This window comes from Magnolia sinica, chromosome 12 (assembly GCF_029962835.1).
Source record: "Magnolia sinica isolate HGM2019 chromosome 12, MsV1, whole genome shotgun sequence".
NCBI classification, from domain to species: domain Eukaryota; kingdom Viridiplantae; phylum Streptophyta; class Magnoliopsida; order Magnoliales; family Magnoliaceae; genus Magnolia; species Magnolia sinica.
Genome location: NC_080584.1, coordinates 12,988,697 through 13,007,487, shown reverse-complemented (window position 1 = coordinate 13,007,487; position 18,791 = coordinate 12,988,697). Strand labels below are relative to the sequence as shown.

At 43.8% G+C, this 18,791-nt stretch overlaps 1 protein-coding gene across 50 annotated transcripts in view; it reads right to left on the bottom strand.

Annotated features, from left to right (window-relative positions):
* The window catches only part of LOC131220940 (probable LRR receptor-like serine/threonine-protein kinase At1g56130), a 149,207-nt gene that overhangs the window by 77,589 nt on the left and 52,827 nt on the right, over positions 1 to 18,791 (bottom strand). For 31 of the 50 annotated variants that reach the window (XM_058215956.1, XM_058215904.1, XM_058215907.1 and 28 more), the window contains 7 exons: positions 8,867 to 8,938; positions 4,785 to 4,856; positions 4,173 to 4,244; positions 3,768 to 3,836; positions 3,350 to 3,421; positions 2,954 to 3,025; positions 2,759 to 2,830 (listed from right to left, as the gene is read on the bottom strand). In XM_058215956.1, coding sequence (XP_058071939.1) covers positions 2,759 to 2,830; positions 2,954 to 3,025; positions 3,350 to 3,421; positions 3,768 to 3,836; positions 4,173 to 4,244; positions 4,785 to 4,856; positions 8,867 to 8,938 — 501 coding nt within the window. The remainder of the gene's footprint in view (positions 1 to 2,758; positions 2,831 to 2,953; positions 3,026 to 3,349; positions 3,422 to 3,767; positions 3,837 to 4,172; positions 4,245 to 4,784; positions 4,857 to 8,866; positions 8,939 to 18,791) is intronic. The other 19 variants (XM_058215913.1, XM_058215930.1, XM_058215932.1 and 16 more) reach the window with 11 other exon arrangements.

Sequence of the window (18,791 nt, the reverse complement as noted above, 5' to 3'; positions counted from 1 at the left end):
GTAGGTCCACCGACTACAAGACTCAGTATTCAGTACTCAAGAAAACATGTCTCGCCCTAGTCTGGGCAACTTAGTGACTTAGGCAATACATGATTGCATATCCTATCCTCTTTACTCGTATGGACCCATTGAAGTACTTATTCAAAAAGTCAGCACTTGCATTAAGGATAGCAAAGTGAATATGACTTCTGTCTAAGTTTAACATCACCTATGTCACTCAAAAGACAATCAAGGGACAAACTCTAGTCAATCATCTATTTGGCCACTTATTACCAGATTACCAGCCATTGGAGACCTTTTTCCTAAATGAGAGAAGCCATAATCTTAGGTATAAAGAAGCTACGAGTATTCAGAGATTCACAACTTATTCATTAACTAGACTAATGATGATTGGAAAAACCAAGGATGAGAAGTTGATACCGTGTCACATATATCTCGAAAACTAGTCCAGGAGTTCAAAGAAACCACCTTCTCACACATGCTAAGAGCGAATAACCAATTCATAGATGATCTCACCACCCTAGTATCAATGCTAGACATTCCTAAAGGAGCTTCGGAATGGGAGCTCACAGTAGAGATCTAAGAAGAGCCAGTCTTCTGCCTGCAAATAGAAGAAGCTGAAGCTGCACCTAGTAAACCCCGATACACCGATATTAAGCGTTACATCGAAAGCCAGGAATACCCGAAAGAAGCTACATTTACCGGTTGTCGAACCATCTAACGTTTGGTGGGACAGTTTACGATTAGCAGCAAAGTTCTCTATAAGCGATCCTTCAACTAAGTCCTTCGATGCATGGATGAAACCGAAGCTGTAAGAATCATGGAAGAAATCCACGACAAAGTGTGCAACCCACATATGAATAACATATGATGGCAAAGAAGATCTTACGTCTTGGTTACTAATGGATTACAATGGAAACAGATTGCTATTAACATGTCAGGAAATGTTTCAAGTGTCAAGAACATACAAACCAAATTCATGTCCCAGCATTAGAATTATACAACATGACTACACCCTGGCCCTTCTCTATGTGGGGTCTCGACATCATTGGAAAGGTGAACCTGAAAGCTTCAAATGGCCATGGGTATATACTCGTGGCAATCGATTACTTCACCAAGTGGGTAGAAACAACATCTTACACCAATATAACAACATCTCATATGATGAAGTTCATGAAGAATAGTCTCATCAACTGATATGGAGTTCTACATACCATTATCATTGACAATGAGACAACCTTCATCAATAAGAAGATGGACGATTTTCTCGATAAATTCAAGATTTAATGACATCGATCTAGCCCTTATTGTCCTCAAATGAACAGAGGGGTCAAAATAGCCAACAAAACGTTTGTCAGAATACTCAAGAAGATGGTCAAAACATATCGAGATTGGTCAGAGATACTTCCATATGCACTCTGGCCACTCAAATGACTATACGGCCTGTTGCATGTGTAACTCCTTTCGAGCTTATATATGGAATCTAGGTAGTTCTATCGGTTGTTATAGAAATTCCATAACTACGAGTATTGTTGGAAAGTGAAGTTGAGGAATGGGAAGTGCAACAAGCCAAATACGATCAATTGCACATTGCAAACGAAAAGGACATGTGAACACTAAGTCACTCTCAATGCTATCAAAAAAAGATTGTTTGGGCTTACAAAAAGAGAGTCGAAAAAAAACTTCAAAGTGAGTATCATGGTCATAAAGAGTGAAAATAAAGGGTCAAATCAGATAAGAGTGAAAATATAAAAAATAATAACAATAATAAATTAAATTAAATTAAAAAATAAAAATAAAAAAACAAAAATTATATAGGACATTTGCAAAAGCTAAAGATCTACGATGTACGTCTAATGGTCTACAATACGTGCTATAAATATTAAGTGATCTAAATAAAGGGTTAAATTAGAAAAGAATGAAAATACGAGAAAAATAAAAAATAAATAAAAATAAAAACAAAAGAGGAAATAATATAAGACCTTTGCAAAAGCTAAAGATATACAATGTACGTCCAATGGTCCTCCTAACCATTATCGGAGTAGAGAGGTCTTATCACCCATCTAATTCTATGGTGAAGAAGGCCCTAAATCATGATCGTGGATCATATAAAGAATAGGTCAGATGGACATAATCTATAATTTATTATTTTTCCATTTCTTTCTCTAAAACTCTTGGAATTACAAGATACCATCCCATCCCTATTTAAAGAGAATGGCTGAGGAGTTTGGATAAGGCTGAAATTTATCCAAGTCTCATCCAATCTCACAATCTCTAATTTGAAGTCCAATTTAAACCTCACAGTTTGAGATTCAAATTTAAACTACAAAGGGAAATCGGAAAGTATAAATGAGGAAAACTTATATGGGACCCATCCATTAGTGGTTGACCACAACTGGGCCCCATGGGCCATGTCTAACACATGGAGCATCTATGAACTTCATTCCCATATAACACGCACCATACACCGGACCAACACTTCATCTGCTCTGCCATGGATGGGCCACTAGCACAAAATTGTTGTGATTGGACTACCCTAGCCATCACTAAACGTCAATAGTTACTTACGATGATGCAAGCAGTGTGATTATTGGACCATGGACAATTCACTACCGAATGAACAGTTTTGATCTCATTCACTTATGCCCCATGTAATCCATTGACTTAAAGGCACTGGGGTCCACTCCCGTTACAAATGTTTGAATACAGTAAACATAAGAAATTATAATTTGAACCAAACATAATTAGAAAGACTCACATATGCTTCAATGATTGATGTTTTCCAATTGTGGACGGGATAGTACCAAAAAGCATATTGTTTCTTAGGACTCTGTAGAGAAAGGATAAAAGTAACATGAGTATGTCATTTTAACTTTCTAGGCATGAATGAAAAAAGAAAAATATAATCTAACAGATTCGTATTACTACACATGCTGAGATCATATGGCCTTACAAGATGCATAAAGATGTCATATTCTCAATAAAATTCAACGAGGAGCTCCCATTAGACACATCACTGAGCCTCCTGTATGAGTAAATGCATGGTTAGTTAAGGCCACGTTTGGAGAAAAACAATTCACGATTTTCAAGAGTTTTACTTTAAAAATCAAAATGATATTTGCCTGGATACGAAAGAGCTACTTCTTTCCTGTAGAACACAGGAGATCCTACTCCGTGATTTTTGGAAATTCTACTTGGGGTGTGTTTAGTTTCGCCAAATGTCATGAAATTTCACAATGTTTGGTGCAACCAAACACACTCTTAGAGCACAAATTCCAATATCAAAATTTAGTAATGTGAAGGAAGACTATTAGAAGATTATTACAAGTTAATGAACACCGACACTCACAAATAGTTCAGTGACGTCAAATTAGAAAAACTGGATGGTAAGGGACCCTCGAAAGCATTGCCTTGCATACTCCTGCATCAACATTTTCAGCGTTACAAATACTCTTTAAAGAAGTATACCATGGCATATCAAGAAAATGAGATCTGCTATGTGCACTCACTATGCTACTCACATGGTAGGTCTCACTTTCAGGTAAAATAGGCCAGTTGTCCACATTTAACGTACACGTGGCCAGACGACCGGTCATTGAACATGGTGGAAATTCCTATCCACATTCAGAACAGCATGTAGCACCAAACCTACTATGAGTGTGGATAGAATTCCTGTCCACCACCAATGGATGGTGGGAGACTTTGTTATGCAATCCCATGCGTACCAAATGAGAAAGATAGTATAGAACTCTTAAGTACAAGCTTACAAATCCGTGAGAGCCCAACTCCCAATGAAATCAGGTATTTTTCCTGTGAAGTTGTTATCAGATGCCAACCTGAAATTCAATCATATTTTCCACCGCAAATGCAGATATTATTAAATCAAGGGATAAGAAAAGATAGACATGGCATACAAGTAACAAAAATTGAACCATCCGAAATCATGGGCCCCACAGTAGATGGGTCATAACCCAAAAATCAGATCAATCGAATGATCCTGAGCTCTGGATAATAGCCATTAGTCTGTTGTATTCAGACCATTGTGAATTTTTCCATTTTAATGCCCATTGGATTGCACACCATAAGTTGTTCTAGTGTTAGTTCAGGAGAAATCTAAGGTGGGGCCAACGATTTTGATGGTTTCCATGCGGCTTATAATCACGAGCTCTTACAAGGTATTCAGGTTTCTCAAGCGGGCAAATGTTGAAGGAATCTGGCCGCTTAGCCCGCAGCTATCAATGCGTCTGTGAAAATCAAGCATAGATCATGAATCCAGTTGTACAATTTCTCATGCTATTATCAGTTAAGAGGAAAAAGTAGCTGACCATTGAGTTATATTTTAAAAATGGTCAAAGCAGTTAAAATGGCCGAAAGGGTACTTTGAAAAGCCATGTAAATGCAAACAAAGCGTCCAGGGAAGGGAATTTTACTCATTCCAACAACCACTCAAGGCTAACATTTTGCTGCTACCATGCCACCGTAAAACAAATCACTATTCTCATGGTGGAGCCAACCTATAAGAAGAAGGTTGGATGTAATTCACTGGGTGGACAGTAACTTATGATTTAGCTGGTCGGACTAAAAAGCTTCTCAGAAAGAAAACTAAAGAAAAGAAACGGAAAACAATAATAATAATAATAATAATAAAATAAAAATTTACATATTAATCTTTATAAACTGGGTGGCAAATTTGAAATTCCAAATGCATCATATGATATTTCTGAAGAAGAATAATTAAATATAATAATAATAATAATAATAATAATAATAATAAGAGAAGTTACAGTTCTTGCAGACTTGTCAAATTCCCCAGCTCAGGTGGGAGCGAATCATTGAAGTTGTTTGAGCTTATATCCCTGAAAATAAAAACTAATTAATTAATCATTTCATAACCAAAAGTATCGTGTTTTGGCCTGAAATCACTGCAATAACCTACATCAATTTTCTGTCATTTGAGAACTGAACACGCAGATGAATGAAATCACTGCAATAACCTACATCGATTTTCTGTCATTTGAGAACTGAACACGCAGATGGAAGTATACTTGTGGTGCAGCCAAACCTTTCCGGCCAACGTGCAGAACATCCGTACCATGCTAATGTCAGGTCCTATGATGAAGGGGAACGGTTTAGGTGCGGCCGGGCCCCACCCAAGATGATGAGGCCCTTACCCTGAGGCCATATTGATGTATGTATTCTACATCCATGCCATCCATCAGTTTGCCAGATCATTTTATGGCATGAGCCTAAAATTAAAGCAGATCCAATTCCGAGGTGGAGCATACTATAGGAAATGGTTATGATTGACCATTAATGGGCAGCATAAGTTTTGGATCAGCAGGTTTATGTTACCTTATGGACAGGTTGGATGGAAAATAAACACTATGGAAACAAAAAGTATAGTGGCCCTAGGAAGTTCTTAATGGTAGGGCCTTCAATCACCACAGTTTCAAGTATGGTCCGCTTGAGATTTGGATCTTCTTCATTTCTGGGCTAATGACCTAAAATGATCCGGTAATCCGGTAAAACAGATGGATGGTGTGGATATAGATTACACATATCAAGGTGGGCCCTATGGTAAGGGCCACACCGTCTTGGGTGAGGCCGGGGCCACATCTAATCCACCCATGATGATGATCATCTAGCTCAAACAATCAGATGGGCCCGTCATTAGGTTGGCCATGCCTAGATGTTGAGTCACGGTCGCTTATCCACTCATTCCAACGGTGTAGCCCACCTGTTAACAGGTCTGGCCTGATTTCTGTGCCTGCTATCTTCATGGTGGAGCCTACCATTTTGAATGGTGTCGATTCCCCACAGGAGTGGTATGTTGGCGGGAAAGACGTGGCTTCATAACAAGATGTGCTGCACCAACTGAATGATTCACACCGTTCATCTAGACGCGCCCACCGTAGATGGCCCATCTGGAAAAAAATTCTGTCCTCGCCCTTTCATATCAGCAATGATGATCCCCGACCAATGAAATTATTTTCATAAATAGCATGAAAGATTCTAGATGAACGGTCTGGATCATCATGACTAGGGAGAGAGTATGAGAGCAATGGGCATACGCCCAGCTACTCTACGACATGACTTACATGTAGCTCAATCCAAACCGTCCAAACCCACTGATGAAGGACACATCCCTCTAAGCAGATTGATTAAACCATCCTGACCTTTGATCAATTTGTATTTTCATTTCAAACGGTCAACTATTTTTCATCTCAGTCTTAACCATCTACTAGCGTTCATCAATCAATCAGCCAATGAGAATCATCTGTCCAACGTGGGTTTTTTGTGACCTATATAAAGCAGGCACATGATGCTGGACGTACATTTATGCCACACATGTCCCATAGTGGTGTGTGCATATGATCATCAAAATGCCTGAGGAAGATAGAGAAAGTCCTTCGGAGCGGTTTGGTAGGGTCAATAACATAGGCATCGATCGCCCTTGTAGTGTCTCAAGTACGGACGAATGGTTATGAACTTCCGATCACTGATGGCGATCTGGTATATGGCACAGATTCCACGGACTATAATTTTAACTAGTCATGTGGACTACTATACTTATGTTTCTAGCCTGGATAAAGAGAACTGTAAATGCAACTTTTTACCCCCTTTTTTTTTTGAGGACCAAAATACCCCTCTTCTTTTCAGAAGTGGATTGGCTGGTGGGCGAAGACGAGCGCTGACGGACGCGGATTGTGTGGAGCCCACCGTGATGTAAGTGATTTATCAACGCAGTTCATCATTTTTCTCGGATCATTTTAAGATATGATTTAAAAAGTGAGGGAGGTATAGGGTTTAAGTGCACCACAAAGTGGGGATTGAACGTCCACCATTAAAAACTTCTTGGGAGCTTGAGAAGCTTCAGATCAAGCTGATATTTGTGTTTTCACTTCATCCACGTCTACATGACCTTATGAATAGTATGGATGGTAAAAAAGCATCACGGTGGCCCTTAGAAAGGTTTCAAGGGTAGGTGTCATTATCGATGCAGCTTCATTTGGTGTGGTGCACTGGAGCTGTGGACCTGCTTTATTCTTAGGATCGTACCTTAAAATAAACTGAGAAAATCGATCAACGGCGTGGATAAAACACTTACATCACAGTGGGCCCCACAGAGCCCTTCCCGACGGATTACCGTCCGGGCGGGGGTAGGATGCAATCCGCGCCGGTACTTGAGTAGCTAGTCGGCTAATGAAGTGACGTCACTAAGTTCTGTGGGCCCCATTATGATGTATGTGTTATATCAACACCGTCCATCCATTTTTAGATATCATTTTAGGGTATGAACCAAACAATTAGGCAAATAAAAATCCTGTAGTGGAACCCATCAAAGAAAACAGTGGGGAGAGTGATTCCTACCGTTGAAACTATCCTAAGGCCCATTTTAATGTTTATTTGAAATCCAACCTGTTCAAAAGTTAAAAAAGATATGAAATAAGGGAAAACACAGATATCAGCTTGATCTAAAACTTTGTGGCCTTTAGAAGTTTTTAACGGTGGGCGTCGCTGTCCCACTGTTTTCTGTGCTGGGTCCACTGGAGATTTGGATTTAACTGGTTCTTTGGATATTGTCCTGAAATGCTCTCTCCAAATGGATGAAAGGTGTGGTTACAAAATATGCATCATGATGGGTCCACGAGCGTCAGCGCTCGTCTTCGCACGCCAGCCAATCAGCTTCCGAAAGGAAGGCAGGATTATTTTAGTCCTCAAATGATCGTCCGTACGTCCAACGTGTAACTTGGGAAGGTATGTTTTGGACTCTTAAAAAAAAGAAAGAAACAGGGTAAAAAGCGTCAGCGTAGTGGTCAATTTCTCATAAATGAAAAGAGATTCAGTAAGACCGTCTCTGACGAGATCATAGTGATGGGATGAATCCTAACCGTTGCTGTATAAGAGTGCTACGCAGTTCTCGGAAGCGGATTGCGTGTAGAGTAAACGCCTTATAGCACAGTGAGTAAACTCCGTGTGGCCCATTATGGATGTGCGTGTCTTATTCATACCATTCATCCGTGTTTTCAGATCATTTTAGGGCATCAGCTCAAAATTGAAGTACATCCAAAGTTCGATTGGACCACACCAGATGAAACGGTGGGGATAATGACTTCCACCGTTGAAACCTTCCCGGGGCCCACAGTAATGCTTATTTTTCATCCAAACTTTTCACGGGGTCAAAAGACATGGATGAAGGGAAAAAACATATATATATCAGCTTGATTTAAAATTTCTATAGCTTGCGAGGAGTTTTCAATGAAAAGCATTCAATTCACACTGTTTCCTGTGGTGTTGTCCACTTGAGATTTGGATATGTTTAAATTTTGGGATCTTGTCCTAAAATTAGATGATAAAATGAATGGACGGCGTGGATAGGACATATACATAATGGTGGGCTCCACAGAGTTTACTCAGTATACTTTCTGCCTCTACGGTTCTCTCTTTAGAGTACACGTGACCAACATATGTGATGATCAGAACTGTTGATCATGTAGGCTACCATGGGTATGAGCTATAAGCCAAAATTCGGAGTGAGTAGATAATGGTTAAACGTGACTGCTAACCACTCCTTTTGTAGGCAACTTATCAGACAGCTAAAACAATCCACTCCCCCATATGGGATGGCCCAGTAGGACAATGGTTCCGATCACAACATCTTTGCCACGTGCTACATACTTGCATTCCCCTTTAAAAAAAGGGTGCACAAAATTTACTAAAATCTGATCAATGATTTCTGCGCTACGTCCTTAAATGGTTAGGATGATCCTATCATTGTAATTTTTCGTCTATGGTCCATTCACGGAGCCTTACGATGAATGAGTGGTTCAGGTCATCACAAACTTCACTGTGAAGGATATCTTACAAGGTGATTAGATTCCGAAGGTTTCCCAGCTCTTTGGGGATGCTCCCTGACATGGCATTCATGCTAACGTAACTGAGAGAGAGAAAAAAATAATAATTTAAATTTCAAACCAAATGTTACAGTCATGGTAAGTTGCACCATAAATCAGGCACATATACCTCAATCCGGACAGTCCAAAGTGTGCCCCATCAGGCTATATGTAAATTTGATGGTGCTGATTAAGGTACATATTCTCCATGTGTAGAATGAATTTGGTTGCAAATATAATCTACCATGTGATGTAGATTATCATATAATTCATCAATAAATACTAGGGCGATTGCACCAACAAAATGATGTGGGCAGGATCCTTGTCTTTCATGTGAAGGTCTGTTGATGTCAAAATCTGGACCACCCTCCACTCGGTACGACGAACCTCTAAGAAACCCTAATCTTGCACAAAAAGTGAACAAAGGAAACCCTGGCTAAGCCGGGGGACCCTCCGATGCCTAAGTCAGGTTAAAGGAATCTAGGTCTAAGTTGATTGTAGATAGAGGGTATGAGATGTTCCGTTTTTACAGTAATATTTTTCCTTGTATTTATACATGCCTATCGGACGGTCTGGGTCCATTAATCTCAGCACGATTCACTCAATTAGTGGGATACTATGATCGTGGAGATATTGTCTGTAATCTAGGGATTGTATAGCGTATCGTGCCTGAGAGCGGTGAATCTGCAGGCGAGATATTCAGTAGTATCTGTTTAAGGCCGTTTCTAAGTTTAGCGCATGGAATGTTCGCGTCCGGCCTCGACCTCAGCTTGGGATCTTAGACTAAAGAAGCCTTGACTCCGAGCCTCGGACCTGGACTTTAAGTTTTCCCCTCCGAGCTCCGAAGCGGGTAGCGGGTTAACACGTTGAGTTTCCCCGTAACGGGCGACATGCAGATGTGGGTGGTCAAACGATTTGCTTCTAGTCGAACAGTAGTGGGATAGCCCGAGATCTCACAAGTAGATTTCGGTCTAAGCTTCACACCGACTGCTCCGGCCTTAGATTACTCCGAAGCGACTGCCTCGGAGCAGTAGCGCGACTGTGACCGAGCCGAGAATCTTCCAACCATTCCAGATTAACTCTTATGTATTCGATCGGATTAAGATGGCGTCGGACTTCTATGTTGAAGGGGCTCGGATCTTCCCATAGTAGAAGCCCCCTACTCTCCAAGTTTGGACACGGATTTAGAGAGTAAACATACGCGGAAGATCAATAGCTTCCCCTGTCGCACCTTCTACGCGTGCGGTTGCAATTATGATCTCTATGTTTGAAGAGATATGTCCTCGGGGTTTCTCGTCCACGAGTTAACCTTCAGTGGACGTGTGGTGACGGTTAAGATATCGAATCGTTGCCAAACCTATAGCTGATCGCCATGTATGCCATGGGAGGCATTCGAACGATGCTTCCCCTGCTCGGACGTCGCTTCCGTTATTCAAAGCTCGTCACCCAATATTAGAAAAATGCAGCCTGCCAGAGCTTGAGCCAGTGACCTGCGGCCACGTGTGTTCCGAAGTCGGCTCACGACGATTCAGTTGTGGCCATCATGCCTTGTCATTAATGCGAGGATCCTTCACAGGCTATATAAACCCTAGCATTTAGGAAACGCTCCTCATTTCTGCATTTCGAATTCGTGTAGTTGTTGGTTATCTGAGGAGGCGATTTTCGGCGAGGGCGATTCCGACCGACTCGAGGTTTCCGACAGGGCGATTCCGACCGATTCGGAGCTTCCGGCAGAGGCGATTCCCGGTGACCGTTCGGTGAGTCCCCCCTTTTAGCACTTTTCCATTTTTCTTCTCCACGAGATGTCGACCGATCTGGATATGGTTCGAGAAGATTGATTTGGATGACGACTTCGGGCCGAGAAGCTCGGATGATAGGAGATGGGCATCCGAAGGCCCCTTAGAAGCGGTACCCCTCTTCCCCCCGCCCCGAAGAAGCAAAGAAGCGGGGGCTCGGACACGCCGCACGGGTAAGAAGAAAACTACCTGAGCCCCTCGAGACTCATCGCCAGGAGGAGTCGAGATGCCTACGAGCGAGCGGGCTTCAGAGATTATCCGAGGAGGTTCCGTGCTGGCGGAATCTCAAATGGGATGGGTCCATTCGGAGTTCAAGATCCCTGACACCTTACAGATAAGGGCGCAAGAGCCCCTCGACACCGTTGGTACCCCTGCCGAAGGGAAAGTCTTCATTTTTCTTTACGCTCTGCAATGTGGACTCCAACTTCCCATGCATACCTTCGTCCGAGCCCTGATGGCTTACCTAGGACTAGCTCCCGGCCAATTTACCCCCAATGCGTGGAGGGTTTTGATCTATTCCTTCATCATCTGGCGTCAAGTTGAGAACCCTGAGCTAACACCAGAGGAGTTAATAAGCTTATACTTAGTCAAGCACGATAGCTAAGAGCCGTGGTATTACTTCGTGACTCGTGGCAGCAAGGGGTCGGGGCTGGTTATGAATCTTCCATCCTCTAATAAGGACTGGAAGAATAAATGGTTCTGGGCCTCGGGCAAGTGGGAGGTGCCGGAAGAGGAGTTTGGGAACCTGAGGACACGGGTCCCCACCCGATTTTCCACCCCAAGTTGGACCTTGCGCATTTTTCATTTTTTATATCCCTTTTCTTTCTGTTGCGATTTGACTGAAGCTTTTCTTTTATTTCTGTAGACTTTCCGAGAGGTTCGCCTCTCCTTACCTCAGACCAGAAGAATCAGGTCGCCAAGGCCAGGGTGCACTCGAGAGACCTCCGCTCCTGGTCAGATCTGATCACGGCCGCCAACCTTCATTGGTCTGGATTTTGCAAGTTCAAGCCACTCCCCACTTCCTTCAGTAAGTTTTTCCTTCGTCCCTTACTTTAAAAGGACTGAATCCCTTAACTTGGTTGTTGATTCATTACTTTATATGCAGGCATAGTGGAGGCTTCTGGGTCCCGGAGGAGGAAGGCCGCCCCGAAAGTCGAGGAGATGTTGATGGCCAAAACCTGAACAAAAACTATTGTTCGAAGGATGCCGGCGGCTCCTCGCAGCGAGGGACCTTCGGCCCCAATTTTTGTCGTTGCAGCTTCAATATCTATTGCTGCAGCTCTAGCTCCGGCACTTGTTGCGGTTGAGGTCGCTGCTGTCAATGCTCCGGCTCCAACCCTTCCCCCTACTGTCACCCCTTATGTTGCTAGTGCACCTCCCATAGCCCCCGGGCCCTGTATAGCCGTCTCATCTTCATCCGAATAGGAGGAGGCCATTCGGATGGATGACGTCATGCTCTCCCCTCCCGAAGTCAGGAATGATCTCAGGGCTGAGGCTCAGGTCACAACAGGCAGCATGATTGGGGCCGGGGAAGCGGCAGGGTCAGCTCAGGTGGGAACGAGCGTAGAGAGGTTCCAGCCGAGCTATCATATGTCTTGCTTGGTCCGCTGGGCTGCCAAGCATGCCCCGGAGGAGGAGATAGCCAGCCTTCTCACCAAGTCTAACGAGTCTTTCGATAATGACATTACTTCCGTCTTTTACCAGCTACTTCTATTAACTTTTCTTGCCTTCATTTTTTACTGCTTTCGAATGCTTATTCTCTTGTTTTTATCCAGTCCGTCCCGAGGCTCCTTCTGACTCGGGAGAGATTGAGAGACCTTGTGAAGAAAGACGCCGAGGTGGAAACACTCAGGAGCGAAGTTGGGACTTTGCGAGATGAGGCCACATTCCTCCGGATGGAGCAGGCTGAACTGCGTCGGCAACTTGACGATGGAAAAGCCCGTGAGCTCCAGCTGAAGAGGGTCATGAGCGATCTTGAGGCCGGATGCAGTGCGGCTGCAACTGAGCTATATCAAGCCAGGGTCCATGCAAACTCGCTCGCCAAGGAGAACGCTCGATTGGTGAATGCACTAGAGCAGACCAAAGCCAAGGCGATGAAAGAGCTGCACAGAGCAGTCTCCCAGGTGAAGGAGGCCCAACGAGCTGAAGACGAGGCCTCCTTGGCTTCGGCGGTGGCTACTGCAGTAGATGCCTTCAAGGCTTCAGAGGAGAGGGCCACTGAAGCTACCATGTTTTACAACTGTGGCTTCGACGCTTACATTGACGCAGTCCAGGATCTGTATCCAGACCTCAAGCTTGAGCCTCTTTTGCCCGAAGACGCTGGGGAGAAACCCTCTGGAGACGCTCGCCTAGATCAGGCTCTTACCTCCTAAGCTCCTCCTCCTCCTCCGACTGAATAGTTTCCAACATTTCTCTTTTATGACTTTTTTGAACTTGTCTTTTGATGAATGATCTGGTGGATGATATATTTTTTTAACCCTCTGGAGAGGGCATGTGGATGATGATTGTTAATTATTGATTGTTGAACCAATTCATTGACAGGTTGATTCATTTCGGGACATTGCTGAGCTGACTCCTTGACGGGTCAGCTCATTTCAATGCTGTTTCGTAGAACTCTGTGGTGTTTTAATTATTAGGACCGGACCCCTAGGGGATCGACTCCTCCCACGATTGGCGAGCAACCTTTAGTAAGTCCGGTAGTCGGACGGTGAACCAACTCCTCTGTCGGGGAGTCGAGTCGTCCATGGGCTTTTCCCCCGAACATAAGGGGATGCCCTGGAGAACTTTCGTGGGATTACGAACTAACCCCTTCTTTAAGGGATCAGCTCGTTCAGTTGACCCCTGTTTATGAGAGGCAACTTTTTATTAGTAGATAATCTGCTCATGTAGATATGCAGAAATGTGAATTCTATTGGGAGCCTTAAAGGCTAGTCGCTTGGAGGCGTACACTTATTGGGGGCCCTCAACGGCCATTACATCAAGGGTAGTAGATTTTTAGGTGCTCGGCGTTCCAATGATAGGGGAGCTGGTGGCCCTCGAGATCTTCTAAGTGGTAGGAGCCGGGTTTGGTCGATCGGACCACATGGTATGACCCTTCCCAATTAGGCCCGAGTGCCCCAGCCCCCGGTTCTACGGTGTTCTGGAAGATTCGACGAAGGACTAAGTTCACTGGACGGAACCGCTTGGTCTTAACTTTAGAATTATAGAATCGCACCACCTGTTGATTTCAAGCAGCGACCCGGAGTCAAGAGATGTCTTTGGCTTCTTCAAGTAGATCCAGGTTGGCTGTAATCTGCTCGGCATTTTGGTTCTCTTGATAGTTTCTGACTGGAGCTGTGGGAAGGCCAATTTTAACTGGCAGCATTGCTTCCGATCCGTAGGAAAGCGAAAATGGGGTCTCCCCAATGGATGACTGAGCCGTAGTCCTATAAGCCCAGAGGACGAATGGGAGCTCCTCGGCCCAGTTACCTTTCGCTTTCTCTAACTTTGTTTTGAGATGGTGCTTGATGACCTTGTTAACTGCCTCCACCTATCTATTGGATTGCGGGTACTGAGGCAAAGAATACGTATTCGAGATGTCGAACCCTTAACACATACTTCGGAACTTGTCATTATCAAACTGCCTACCATTATCAAACACGATGGTGCATGGAATCCCGAATCGGCAGATGATGTTCTTCCAGACAAAATCGATCACCTTCTGCTTGGTGATTTTTGCAACCGGCTCAGCCTCGACCCACTTAGTGAAGAAGTCAACTGCGACAATAGTGAATTTGTTTTGCCCTTTCCCGGTGGGCAGAGGTCTGATATATCAATCCCTCATTGGGCGAATGGCCACAGACCACTCATGGGAGTCATTTCTTCTATAGGTTGCCTCAACACAGTTGTGTATCATTGACACTTGTCGCACCTTTGAACATAGTTCTTCGAGTCTTCCCTGATGGTCGGCCAGAAGTATCCTTGGTGAAGTATTTTTAGAGCCAAGGCCCGACCACCAGAATGGTTTCCACAAATGCCTTCATGAATCTCCCGAATCACATAATCCGCTTCATCAGGTCGGAGACACCTGAGATAGGATTGTGAATGCCCTTTCTTGTACAATATCCCATTCAGGACAACGTACCGTGCCGCTCTAACTCTCAGGCGCTTAGCTTCCAACCTATCCGAGGGGACCTCACCAGATGTGAGGTAACTATAAATCGGGTCCATCCATCTTGGAGTACCATCTACTGGATTGACCGTTTTCTCCTCCGTTTGGTCAATGCTTGGATAATCTATGAACTCCACCAGGATGATTCGTGGGATCTTCCCTTCCGTGGCCGAGGCTAGCTTCGCTAAGGCGTTGGCCCAGGAATTCTCTGTTCTAGGAATTTGACATATAGTACAACTCCAAAATCTTTCTATTAATTTCCTTGCCTCGGTCAGGTAAGCAACCATCCTAGTCTCCTTGGCTTCGTATTAAGTGGAGATGTGATTTACTACTAGTTAAGAGTCACATCGTACCTGGAGAGACTAGATCCCCAAACTAGCCACTAACCTGAGTTCTGCCAACAGAGCTTCGTATTCCGCTTCATTGTTAGAAGCCTTGAAACTGAGTTCGATCGCATATTGGATGGGTGTAGAATCAAGTACGACCAGGACAATTCCTGCTCCGGCGCGTTTGGCATTGGCCGACCTATCTACATAGTGAATCCATCCTTATTCCGATACCGTCTCTTGATTATTTAGAGGAGCAAGCGAAGGAGCCGTCTCGACTTCGGCACTGATCCCTTCTTCGTTTAGGGAGGTGAATTCTACAATGAAGTCGGCCATGGCTTGGCCTTTAATCGCTGTCCTTGGTCGGAACTGGATATCGAATTCCTCGAGTTCGATGGCTCACTTGGTTAGCCGACTTGACACTTCGGGCCTCTGGAGGAGGACTTGTTTGAGGGGAGAGTCAGTCAAGACGACGATGAAATGAGCCTATAAGTACAGACGTAACCTTCGAGCTGAGACGGTGAGACAGAACGCTAACTTCTCCATAGCCGGATATCTCGTCTCGGCTGGCACAATGACTTTGCTCACATAGTATACGGGATGCTACTTGCCCCCTACTTCTCTAATCAGGGCCGAGCTGATGGCTGAGGCTGAACCGCAAGATACAAGAATAGGGGCTCGCCTTCTTCAGGCTTAGACAGTAGAGGTGGTGAACCTAAATACTGCTTCAGCTGCTGAAAATCTTGTTCACATTCCGACGTTCATTCTGTCTTCTTATGACCCTTCAGCTGCTAAAAGAAGGGGAGGCATTTGTCTGTAGCTATGGATATGAATCTCTTAAGCGCTGCTACTCATCCGGTGAGACATTGTATCTCCTTAATAGTCCGATGCGAACTCATATTGAGGAGTGCTTTGATTTTGTCAGGGTTCGCTTCAATGCCTCTTTGGCTGACTTGAAACCCAAGGAATTTACCGGAGCCAACTCCAAAGGCACACTTCGCAGGATTCAGCTTCATCTGGTATTCTCGGAGGATGACGAAGGTTCCTCCGAGGTCTGCTAAGTGATCGGATGCCTTGATGCTCTTGACAAGCATGTCGTGAAAGTAAACCTCTATAGTGTGCCCGATCTGTTTGAAAAATATTTGATTCACCAACCTTTGATATGTGGCCCCAGCGTTCTTCAGGCCAAATAGCATGACCCGGTAATAGTAGAGTCCCTTGTCAGTGACGAAGGTAGTCTTCTACCTATCTGGGGGATGCATCGCGATCTAGTTATACCCAGAGTAAGCGTCTAGGAAGGAGAGTAATTCATGCCCCCGCTGTGTTGTCCACTAGCCAATTAATCCGAGACAATGGAAAGTTATCCTTCAAACAGACCTTGTTCAGATCCGAGTAATCCACACAGACCCGCCATTTTCCATTAGCTTTTTTGACAAGGATTACGTTTACGATCCAATCTGGATAGTGTACTTCCTCTATGAAACCAGCGCCGAGCAGTACGGAGACTTCATCGGCTATTGCTTCATACCGCTCGGCATCGAACAACCTTCTTTTCTGTTTCACGGGTTTGTGATCCGGGTCCACATTCAGCCTGTGAACTATGACATTCGGATAGATCCTGGGCATGTCCTCATGTGACCATGCAAAGACATCCCTGTGTTATCGCAGGAAAGCCAGCATTTCGGTCCGCTGCTCAAAATTCAACAATGTTCCGAGCTGAACAGTTTTGCTCGGGTTTGCCTCGTCGAATGGTACTTTCTCCACATCTTCCATAGATGAGTCCTCTACAGGTCCTCTAGGGTCTAGGACGTTAACTGTGAGGTTTTGCTTCACGGACCCTTTCTTTGCTGCTAGCGCGTAGCATCTCCGAGCTTTACGCTGGTTGCCTATTCCACCCTCGGCGGAGAATTTCATCATCAGATGATAGGTGGAGACGACTGCCCTCATTGCATTGAGAGAAGGTCTGTCCAAAATGATGTTGTGTACTGATGACACATTGACAACGAGGAAGTCTACCATGAGGGTGACTTGATGTTGTCCTTCTCCCATGGTCACGGGGAGGGAGATGGCTTCCTTGGAGATCACCCTTTCTCCGGCAAAGTCATGTAGGGGGTCTTCACAGGTCTAAGGCGTGACCTTGGAATCCCCATTCTTGCAAAAGCCTCGGAGTAAATCACATCTGTTGAACTTCTGGTGTCGACTAGGATGCGATACACCTTGTGATTAGCTATGGTCATAGTAACCACTAGGGCGTCGTTGTGCAGATGCTGGATTCTGCGCGCATCGTCTTCCGAGAAGGTCATACTACACGGGCTGACCTGGAGTTCTTTTTTTGGCCGTTCGGTCATGTGGATGTAGTGTTTCGAATCAGACTTTCGAGAATGGACTTTTCGAGCCTTGTTTGAATCTCCTCCACCAGATGAGCCACCAAACATGGTGCGAATTTCGGCTAGCTCTTCTGGGGTGTTATTCGGCTGCTCTCGCTCTTCGTTCCGAACGGTTCTCTCTTCCTTGATATATCGACGCAGATGACCCTTACGAATAAGGGTCTCGATCTCATCTTTGAGATCCACACAATCGACTGTGTTATGGTCGTGATCTCAATGGAAACGACAATACTTACGTTTGTCTCGATGATCCGGATCGGCCTTCATACAAATAGGCCAATTCAGAAGCTTGTGCCCTCTGATGTCCAGTAGAATTTACTCGGTAGACGTGTTGAGGGGGGTGTAGGAAGGGAATTTGCCTTCTGATTTTTTGCACGGACGACAATCACGAGGAGCACGGTCATCTGGTTCTTTGCTGGACGGTTGAGGTTCTTCATTCCTTGACCTCTTCCTCTTGCCAGTCGGCTCTATCACTTGAACATTTCTGTGGGTGTTAGAGAATTCCTCAGTATTAGTATAATTTTGAGCTCTGGTAACGAGGTCAGCTAATGTTTTTGGTGGATTCTTTTCGATGAAGAAGGTGAATTTTCCCTCTTTCAGACCACTGAATAATAATAGAAGCACTGAATTTCGGGGATGAAATTCTCTTTAAGGGGGGTAGAGTGTAACACCCCGTACTTTGCAGTACTCTGGTGTTACCATATAACCAAGCTTAGCATAAATACAAGCTAGGCCTAAGTAAACACTTACGTTTATCCTAGTTTAAATCTGACCGTTGAAAAATAGTCTGCACCTATATATTTAATGTACAAAAAGTATTATGAAAATAACATTATATTAACTAAGCATAATGGATAATAATTTTACGATGTATAATTGAATTATAAATATCAACGTAGAATTAAATATTTTATACAAAAATTGTGAGATATTTTAATAAGATGGTATATTATTTAACAATGAGATTTAAAAGAGGTATTGTACAATTTTCAATCCATAAATTTGTAATATGATATTGTATATTAGGAATTTTATATTAATGAATATGTGACTAATAGCATGTATATAATAGCATGTCAATATTAGGAGTTATATTTATATATATGTATGAGTTTTTAATTATTTCAATTACAAGTAAATCCATATTAATGTTAGTATTAGTTAATAATGCATGATGAAGGCCTTAAATGGATCCTTGAACCCTTTTAACCGTTAAAGTTCATTTGTGGACTGATCCG